This window comes from Onychostruthus taczanowskii, unplaced genomic scaffold (assembly GCF_017590055.1).
Source record: "Onychostruthus taczanowskii isolate IOZ18803 unplaced genomic scaffold, ASM1759005v1 scaffold126, whole genome shotgun sequence".
Classification (NCBI taxonomy): Eukaryota; Metazoa; Chordata; class Aves; order Passeriformes; family Passeridae; genus Onychostruthus; species Onychostruthus taczanowskii.
Genome location: NW_024498418.1, coordinates 206,578 through 216,594, shown reverse-complemented (window position 1 = coordinate 216,594; position 10,017 = coordinate 206,578). Strand labels below are relative to the sequence as shown.

At 55.0% G+C, this 10,017-nt stretch overlaps 1 protein-coding gene across 1 annotated transcript; it reads right to left on the bottom strand.

The window, feature by feature from the left end:
- Positions 1 to 1,722: 1,722 nt before the first annotated feature.
- SOX18 (SRY-box transcription factor 18) lies at positions 1,723 to 5,752 on the bottom strand. Its single transcript, XM_041396169.1, has 2 exons — positions 5,111 to 5,752; positions 1,723 to 3,421 (listed from the first exon to the last, which is right to left on the bottom strand). Exons 1-2 carry the CDS (start codon positions 5,511 to 5,513, stop codon positions 2,571 to 2,573), a joined length of 1,254 nt encoding a protein of 417 aa, XP_041252103.1. The 5' UTR covers positions 5,514 to 5,752; the 3' UTR covers positions 1,723 to 2,570.
- Positions 5,753 to 10,017: the final 4,265 nt, after the last annotated feature.

Sequence of the window (10,017 nt, the reverse complement as noted above, 5' to 3'; positions counted from 1 at the left end):
CATCAATTTCTAGCCCTCTGCCATGAACAGGGACACCTTCCACTAGACCAGGTAACTCCAACCTGGTCTTGGACACTTCCAGGAATGGGGCATCCATAGCTTCTCCAGGAGCCTGTGCCAGAGCATCACCACCCTCATTCTAACGACCTCTCATATCTAATCTAAATTGACCCTCCTTCAATTGAAAAACCACGGCCAGCTGGCACAGCCTGAACCACAGGGCAAGAAGTGAATTTGTGCTGCAGAAAAGCGACTTCACGTTTGCTCCACGATGTGATGGACAGCGGCTCTCCCCGGCACGGCAGAGCAGCTGGGCGAGCACCAGCCTGCTCACCGCTGCTTTGAACCGCAGGAAGTGACCGCATCCATGCCTGGAAGGTACCTGGAAGCTGGAAGCTGGAAAATAACTCAGGGCTTTCTTCTTCTCCCCCCTCCCTCATGTCCTTCCTCCCAGGCCGCTTCGGGGAGCGGAGCGGGATGGAGCCCATAGCCGGCTGCTTCCTTTCATAGTCATCGGCGGCGGCACAGGATGCTTCTCATTTGGTGTTGTGTTTGTTTGCTGCAGCGCGGGTTCTGGCACCCGCCGGGCGCCCGCCAGCCCTCCCGTGTAGGTAGTGAGGTCATTTTTCCATGTATTCCCCCTTTTTACATACTGTATATGGAAAGACAATGAAGCGCCTTTGTGGCGTTCCATGGGAACGCGTCGCCAGCCCCCGGAGTGGTCCCGTTTATTAGCGCTTCACATTCAACAACAACAAAAAAAAGTGAGTCAGGATTGAGTCCTGTTAACACTAATGTGAATTTAATTTAGGAGAAGCTTGAAAATTAATGTCATTTGTTAAATATCCATTTCCCCTAAAAGGCAATTCTTTGCCAACAACAACAACAAAAAACCTCTTCTTCTATTCAATTTAAAAAAAAAAAAATTTAAACAGCCTTTTTTGGCGATATCAGCCTGGTTTAAATCACTCGGCGCTCAAGGAACGGATGCCACCGAGTTTTAAGCAACAGATTGTTGTTCCTCCTTTTCAAATTGAACAAAAAAGCTCCCTGTAAATCATACAGTGATTCACAGGATGGGGATGAAACTCCAGCAAAGCACCAGCAGCTCTGAGCAGGATCCGGCTGGGCATGGTGATGGCTCGGCAAGATCCGCCGCTGCTGGAGCCGGGAAGCAGCCAATGAAGGCCAGGAGGAGGAAAGGCTCTGGTACACGGAGTTTTCTTCCAGCTCTGAGGATTGGAGAGAAAGCACTGGAGCAGCCTGGCTCTATTTTTGGGGGGTTTCATGGGAAAACAGGTTGAGCCATGGAGACCATGCATCGGTGCGCTGCCAGCCTGCCAAAACAATGACCACACCAAGGCTCGTTTCGGAGGAGGATATCACATGTTTTATTATATTTTAATCTGAGAACAGCTGCTTTTCCTGCTGGGAGCATCTCCGGGCAGCACGGCACGGTGCTGTGGGGCTGCTGCCAGAATCCCATCCCATCCCATCCCATCCCATCCCATCCCAAGTCACTGTCCCATGCCGAGCCGAGCAGAGCCGCGCTCGCGGAGCTCGAGGCGGCTGACGGGGCGGGCGGGCGGCAGCTTGGAAATGAATACATTTGCCAGGTTGTCAAAACATTAATCAACGGATACAAAAATCTGGAAATGGTTGGGACAACATGTATTTGCGGAAAATATGTGTTCACACAACAAGCACACAAGATGGGAACAATTATATGAAGATGTTTTAATAATTAACCAGAATAAAACAGTTTGCTCTCCATACAGTTCTAGACAATAAAAGTGTTTGCAGTCATATTTTTCTTTTGTACAAAATTCCAGTCAGTTGTTCCTCAATATTTACATTAGCATTCCCTTTTCACAAAATATCTCCTTTTTTCCCCCTTCCTTTTTTTTTTCTTTAAATTCAGCTTTGCTACATAAATGCTTTAGATCTCATGGATATCCCTTGATTTCTTTTTAAAAAGTCTAATAAAAAAACCCCAAAAGACATTAAATACCATTTTATATATAAAAATGCTTAGTAAAAATATAGTTTTGTTGCCCAATTAAAATATATTGCTGAGAATACAGTAAAAACTGTCCTAAAGCCCACCCCTAATGGGCGCCGACTCTTTAACAGCCCCGGCAAAGTCTTTCTAAAAGCTTTTTCCCCCCTAAAAGTTCACCTGTCCTTGGGTTAAATACTGGGGACAGGTCACACTTTGGCTCATCCTGGTGTGATTGGTTCAGGCAGGATTTACTGGAATTGGCTTGAAAATGCCCCTTGGAGCTGGCGGGAGCTGGAGACGTGCCCTGCCGAGGGCTGGAGCGGGGAGCACGGCGGGGAAAGGCATCTATCTGTGTTATATAGTTATACGGTATATCAGTGAGTTCAGCATGGTCTGTCTCTAAAAAAAATTGAAAAAAAAATCAAAATAAAAAAGAACAAACAAGAAAGCGATGCATTTAATGAGATACTCTAAATATGATGGAGCTCGTGGTTAAAGGAGGATGGCTTTTTGTTTTTAGAGGAGAGTCGGGGCTCTCCTGGTGCACGCATTGGATGGTGGGGTCAACCTAACCAGTGATGCAGGGGCTATAGTAAACAGCACTGCTGGCATCGGACAGGGCAGATATCAAACTGCTCTCCTCGCAGGAGATGCTTCTAGGAGTCACTTTGGACAGGGAGACATGGTAAGGGAGGCCCGAGGCTTCGGGACGAGTCCTGCTCATGTTCAAATACTGGTCAAACTCATTGCGGTCAACGTCTGTCCAGAGCTCGGTTTGGTTCAAGTGATCCACGCTCTCCATGTGGTGGGCTTCAGGCGGGGGCGACAGCTGGCCCAGGTGGGCGGAAAGCCCGTTCTGAGTTCCCGAGCACATCTGGTTGTAGTAAAGGCTGGAGGGATGGGGAGTCCTCATGGCGTCGGCCAAGTGTGAGGGGGTCTGCGTGTAGGGCACGGCCACGTCCCGCCCCATGCACTTCTCCTGGGGAAACTCCATCTGGTGATGGTGGTGGTAGCCGCGAAAGGGCATCATGTTGCAGTCATCCTGCATGTGCGGAGGGAAAAACGCCGGCTCGGTCTGTTCCAAGACATCCAAGGGAGACATCTCAGGAGTTGGCAAGCCATAGTTTTCAATATCCGACCCCATGGAGTGGAGTTCTCTGAAGTGGTTAAGTGGGGGAGGCTGGGGGTGGCCCGGCTGGCTGCCGCCATGGTGACTCATGCTGAAGTTGTCACTGCAAGGCTGGGAAAGGTTATGCAGGAGGATATTGGGTTCCATCCTCTTGATTTTCTTGGCTTGCTTCTTTCTCCTTGGGCGGTATTTGTAGTTGGGGTGATCCTGGAGATGCTGGATTCGCAGTCGCTCTGCCTCTTCCACGAAGGGACGCTTGTCGCTGGCGCTCAGCGCTTTCCACGATTGGCCTGGAAGAGGAAAGAGAAGATCTGTGAGAGTGGCTCAGCCACCTGGCACTGGCCAGGGCATAGGGGCATCCAGGGAGAGGCAGCCCAGGGGTGAAGGGCTCCTGAAGATTGCTTGGCACCTGAGCGGGGCCTCACTGCTGGCAGCAGGAAGGGCTGGGGAATGGGTTTCCAAGCCAGGCTATTCCCTTGTCCCAGAAGGAGGCTCCAGCAGTGCCCAGCACTTCAGTGCAGTGGGAGAATGGGGCTACGTGGAATGGGAATCCCTTTGCCAGGGCTGGGGATTCTGCCTCCCACTGTGCCTTGGTACAGACCACAGTCCCTGCTTCCCTGCATCTCGCATCCATAGACTGCACCTCTGCAGTGCAAACCACCCATCCCAAAAACTCACAGCACCATATCCTGAATCCCACATCCCCACACTCCGCAGCCCCGTGTCTCTGCATCCTGCTGCTCTGTCTGGCCATATCCTGCTTCCCGTAGTCCCGCATCCTGCAGCTCCATTTACCCATATCCTGCTTCCCGTGTTCCCACATCCCGCATCCTATAGTCGTGCATCCCGCATCCTGCAGCCTGTATTCCCATATCCTGCATCCCTGCAGCTGTGTATCCCTCAGCCCTGCATCTCTGCATCCCGCAGCCCTGTTTCCCTGCATCTTGTGTACATACAGCTCTGTGTTTTCACATCCTCGCATCCCACAGCCCCATATTCCCACATCCTGTAACGCCACATCCCACAGCCTGAGTCCTGCATCCAAGAGTCCCATCCAAGAATCCTGCATCTTTACAGCTTGCATACTTGCAGCCCTGCATCCTTGCAACCTGCAACTGGTAGCCCTTCATCCCACATCCCTAAAGCTTGTGTCCTGGAGCTCTTTACCCTTGCAGCCCATAGCCCTGCATCCCCCATCTCTGTATCCCCCATCCTTGTACCCCAGCTCCTGCGCTCCCATATTCTTGCAGTCTGTATCCCGCAGTCCTGTACCCTTGGAGCCTGGCTAGCAGAACCCCATATCCTTGCATCCTACAGCCTGCTACCTTGTATCTGTGCAGTCTGCATCCCACAACCCTGGACTCTAGCACACATCCCAAATCCCTGTACAGCTCCATCCCACACTCCCAGCCCTGAATCCCTGACTATCCCAGCAATTCACATCTCCAGCTCTGTAGCCCTGCATCCCACTGCCTTGGACTATCAGAACCAAATCCGCCTATTCTGTACACCCCCAGCTCTGTACCCCAACATTCTGAGCTCTGTTCCCCCTTATCCTGCACCCCTGCATTCTTGCAGCCCACATCCCCAGCCCTGTATCTGTACGGCTGTATTTCCAGCCCTGTACTCCCACATTCCTGTCTCCTCAGCTCGATATCCTCCCCATCCCACAGCCCTGTACTCTGGTAGCCTGGATCCTAAGCCCCATATCCCCATGTCCCTAGCTCTGTAAGCCTGCATCTCACAGCCCTGTATTCTTGCAGACTGGATCCCCATGCCCACATCTCCATGTCCCTGGCTCTGTAAGCCTGAATCCCACAGCCCTGTATTCTTGCAGCCCGCATCCCCAGCCTGCACCTCCGCATCCCCAGCCCCGTAACGCAGCATCCCCGCATCCCTATCTCCATACTCCCGCATCCCCAGCCCCGCACCCCGCATCCCCGCGCCCCCAGCCCTCCTCCCGCTCCGCTCCCGCTCACCCAGCATCTTGCTGAGCACGGCGTTGTGCAGGTCGGGGTTCTGCTGCGCCAGCCGCTTGCGCTCATCCTTCGCCCAGACCATGAAGGCGTTCATGGGCCGGCGGATGCGGGAGTCCTCGGCGGCCTTGCCCTCGGGGCGGCCGGCCGGGGGGCTGTATCCATAGCCCGGCTCGGGGCTGGGCGTGCGGCTGGGGGCCGCGCCGGGGGCCGCGCCGCCGGGGCCGGGGCCGAAGGCGAAGCCGGGCTCGGGGCTGGGCGTGCGGCTGGCGGGGGAGGCGGCTCCCGGGGGGCGCGGGAAGGCGAGCCCGGGCTCAGCGGCCGGCACGGCGGCGGTGACCCATGAACAGTCGCCCCGGGGTTGCGATATCTCCTCTCGGCAGTAGTTAGACTCAGATATATTCATTCCAGCTAGACAGCACTTTGTGTCCGACCCGACCGGGTGCCGGAGAGAGAATCGGGATTCCTGCCGCGTCCCACCGGGTCCAGCACCGCCGAGCAGCCGCCCGCAGCTCGCTTCCCTCGCCTGCCTTCGGGGGACTCGGGCTCGCCTGCGTTTGTTTTGGTTTCTTTTCTTTCTTTTTTTTTTTTTTTCCCTATCTTTTTTTGTTTTTTTCCCCCCTTTCCCCCCAAAAAAAACTTTTGGGATGATGCTGGGCTGGAAGGGGCAAAATATAGCCGGGCTGGACCAATCAGCGGGGCGAGGGGAGGAGGAGGAGGAGGAGAGGGAGAGGAGGAGGAGATGAGGGGGAGGAGGAGAAGGAGGAGATGAGGGGGAGGAGGAGGAGGGAAGGGGGGCGTCCCCAGGCACCAGCAGGAAGAGCCACCCGGGGAGGGCCGAGCTGGGACCGGTGTGGAAGCTGCTGCCCCGTTCCCTTCTGTCCAAGGAGAAGGGTTGTTAAATTTTTCTCTGACTCTTTCTTTTTTATTTTTTTTTTTTTTTTTTTTTTTTTTGGGTTTTTTTTTTTTTTTTTTTTTTTTTTTTCCTTTTTCTCTTTGCGAGCCCCTTTTCTGCTCCCTGTGCCCTGCCCTCGCCCCCACCACCCGCGGTGCCGAGGCAGGGGAGCGTTCAGCTTCGCCTGCCAGGCTGTGTGCAGGAGCACAGGGATGTTCAGGGCTCGGCGTTTATTTTTCTTACGACTGACTCCGTGTGTGTGTTTTGGCCAGCATTCCCCATCCGGGGCTGGGAGCAGCCCTGGGGTGAAGGCAGGGGTGAGCCCTCTCTCCCCGGCAATTTTCTGTGGGAATTTCAGTGTCAGGCAAAGAATCGGCTCCTTAAATGCCGTTTGCATGAAAAGCATTGTGTTTTCCAGGGACTTTGAGGAATGGGGGGCTCCGTGTCAGCCAGGTGATCGTGGCTAAACCCAGCCTGCAGGGCTGCCGGGGCTGGCACGGCTGTGCCATCGCTGCACGCCTTGGGCACGGCTGGGTACCCACAGCACGCTGCCGTCGGCAGCCACAGCAAAGCAGCACGTCCCCTGCTGCCACCAGGTCACTGCTCCGCTGGCTTGGCTGCCATCCAGCAGGGATTTGCAGTGCCAAGGGTCAGCCTAGGTGGTCTGAAGGTCCTTCCTGCCCTTAGCACTGGGAGTTACTGCGGGATCCATTTGCAGTCAAGGAGATTGGCTGGCACAATGTGACATCCCCGGGGCAAGGGGGCTGACTTGGAAGAGATGTCCCAGCTCCGGGTACCTGCCCCCAGGCCCTCTCTGGCTGTGGACATGCCCTAGACCCCAGCCTGAAATGTGAACCTCAGCCTTAGGAAGACTTGGGGCACTGGGTTGCGCAAGAGCCCAGCTCCAGCCTCTCAGAGCCGTGGGGTATTGCATGCCATGGTTTCTGTGTGTCTGGAAGTGATTTGGACAAGCCAATCTGCTGTTAACCCTAAACAAAACAAAAGCCTCTAAAAAAAAAATTTAAAAATCGTGTCTCACTTATTCTTCAATCATCAACCAGGAGCGACAGAGGTTTCGGGTGAGATTTCCTTCACGTTTCTGGAGCTTCTTATTAAAATTTTGAAAGTGCAAATCAGCACCAGTCCACAGGAGAGCCCACACAGCTGCAAGGAGTCTCCTCTCCTCTCTCCCCCATCCAGAGGGAGCTGGAGCACTGCTTTGGTGGAGAAGCAGTCCCTGCTGCCATCCAGAGCAAAGCCCCTGGAGGCTTTGGCTCTTTGTCCCAGCTCTGGGAGAAGCAAGGTGGGTGCTGGGGGATCTGGGGACTCTCAGGCTGGGACCTGTGGCTGCCTGTGGAATGAAGTGAGCAGCCTTTGGGGGAGTCAGTCTGGGCAGTTGGTAGGAACATCCCCCTTCTGCCAGGCTTCAGCCAAGCATGTGGTGCTTTCCCTGATCACATCCTCTCTGTGGCCTCCTCCATGGCCCTGGCAGAATCCTTGGCCTCCAGGTGTGCTCAGAGGTGCCCTGGAGCCAGGGTTGGACCTGGTGGCACCAGTTGGCATTTGGGCTGTGGTGGGGATGAGCTGCAGCAGGCTGGGAGGGGGGACAGCTCTGATTTTCCTAGCTCTGGAATGATATTAAGAGCTGAGCAAAACACAGGGGAGGTAGAGCCTCATGTCACCCACACTTCTTGCTCTTGCAGCCACTCCAGACCTGGGCTCAAGATGCTCTCCCTGTTGCAGAGGGCAGAGATCAGGGTGGTGCTGCTGTCTCTGTTATAATGGGATTGTTTGAGAACTCCTGGCCATGGAGCAAAGCCAGGCACTTCAACCCTCAAGCTTGCATGAAACCCAGCCTCACCCTGGGTCTGCAGACCGGGTCTTACAGTGCATTTGCTGTTGGTTCTGCATAGGAGAGAAATCATTAAGAGAGAGAGAGAGAAAAAAAAAAAAAAAAAGGGGAAAAAAGGAAAAAAATGCAAAAAAGAAAACAAACAGAGAGGAAAAAAAAAGGAATGGGATGAAGAGCCACGAAGTGTGGCATGGTTTTGGAGGAGGCAAAGCACAGAGAGTGGGGAAGGAGAGCTGCAAGAGGGATGGAGCAGTATACAAAACTCACAAAAATGCCTGGATACAGAAATGCCTGCGTGCAAAGCACCCAAAATATCCCCAGGCCAGCCCGGGAGGAGCCTGCCTTCAAGGACAATGTCACCCCACTTTGCTCTCCTCCCTCTCCCCACAGCCAGCAGCAGAGAGCTTCACTCCAGGGAGTGAAAGCCCCCTCACCCAGGTGTGGGGTGAAGTTGCAGGGTCTTTCCTGGGAGGGGGATAAAGCCCTGCTGCCCACAGGGCTGGAAGGCGGGGTGTTGGTGACCCAGTGGCTCCTCACCAGCCACACCAGGGAGGAAGCTCTGGGCATCCCTGGGCGGAGCAGGACCGGTGTGTGCCAGCCGAGTGACCTCTCCCCATGCCCTCCCCGCTGGCCTTGGAATCACGCAAGCTGGACCCCAGTCCAGCACACAGCCTCTGGAGTTGTGTGGTTTTAAATTTCTTTTTTTTTTTTTCATTCCCTCCCCAGTTTCATGGAGCTGGCAGCTGGCTGACCCCATCCCGGCCCCTGGCTTCCCTTCCGAGCATCCCGCGCAGCTCAGCACCACACCTAGCAGAGGAAGCGTGGCGGGACGGCCGCCTCTGCTCCCCAGCACAAAGGCATTTTCCCTCCCCGCCCCCAGCCCGCCCGCTCCCGATTATTTCTCCCAGTCAGGTCCAATGCCGAGCTCCCACCCGGCTAAAAATAGATGTGGCACCACCTGGATCATCCCATGGATGTCAGGGATTTGAGGGCTCAAAGAGGGGCTGGTGGGGATGGCAAGAAGGGAAGAGCCCGTTGCCAGCTGAGCTGATGGTTATTTCTGCTGCTGCTGCCTGTGGGCTGGTGCAGGAGCCCCAGGCTGAGGCTGTGCAACCAAATCCAAGGGACTTGTCCCCAAAATTTGCATCCAGGTAACAAAGGAGGCAGGTGGATGCTGGCAGGATCCTGTGGCACAGCAGTAGCCACGCTCCAAGCTGCAATGGGAAAATTGCTTTTTATCCTCATTTTGCAGAGGGTGCAGGGCAGGGGCAGGATGGGTCCGTGGGCCTGGGGACAAGTGCTTCACCCTCCTCTGGTGCCCAGCACTGCCTTCCCCTGCTCGCACAGACCAGCCTTGCCTCTAGATGTGTTCACATCACTAATTGATTAATCACCATGCAATTACCAGCAGAGTGTGGCCGGTGCTGTTGTGTGTGCAATTGGATGAATGAGGTATTTCACGGGAAGAGATTTGTTATTAATTATAGTGAATAATTATCATTAGGCCACTGGGAGCAATGCAGCCAGGTGGGATGGAGGTGACACCTGCCAAAGGAGATTGGGACCCTCGGGGTGGCCATGGGATGTTCCTCACACAGTTTTTGGGGACCTGTGCAGCACAGCCCAGGCTGGCAGCTCCCCCAGTGCCCTGAGAGGTGCCCCCGTGCCGCAGGTCCCATGGGCATCCCTGGGGCTGGAGCTGCTCCAGCATTGCTGGAACAAAGGCTTCCCAAAGAAAGGCACTTCCTGGAGAGCAAAGGACTCCGGGCTGGGGCTGTGTGCGAGCCCTGCTGGGAGGCTGAAGTCATCCGCTGGGAAATGCTGTGTTCACCGGAGCCTCCCTTGCTCCAGGGCCCAGCTCAGTGCCCGGTTTCCTCGGGCACAAATAGTTCAGTGGGTCAGGTGGAGCTGGAAAGTGCCGAGCGAGGCAGCTGGGGTTCAGCAGCCGTGTCAGGAGCATCCTGGCTGCAGCCATGTGCCTGTACAAGGGTGACAAATCCCCCGTGTCCCCAGCCAGGATCAAACACCCACCCAAGTGGGGGAAAGTGGGCAGTTGTGCCACTCCCAGTCCAGGGAATGCCCAGCTCAGATACTTCCTGCTCATGTGCTCTTTCTTTTGGCTGCCAGCTCCCTCTGATGAGTGAAGGGCTTCAGGGACAGTGG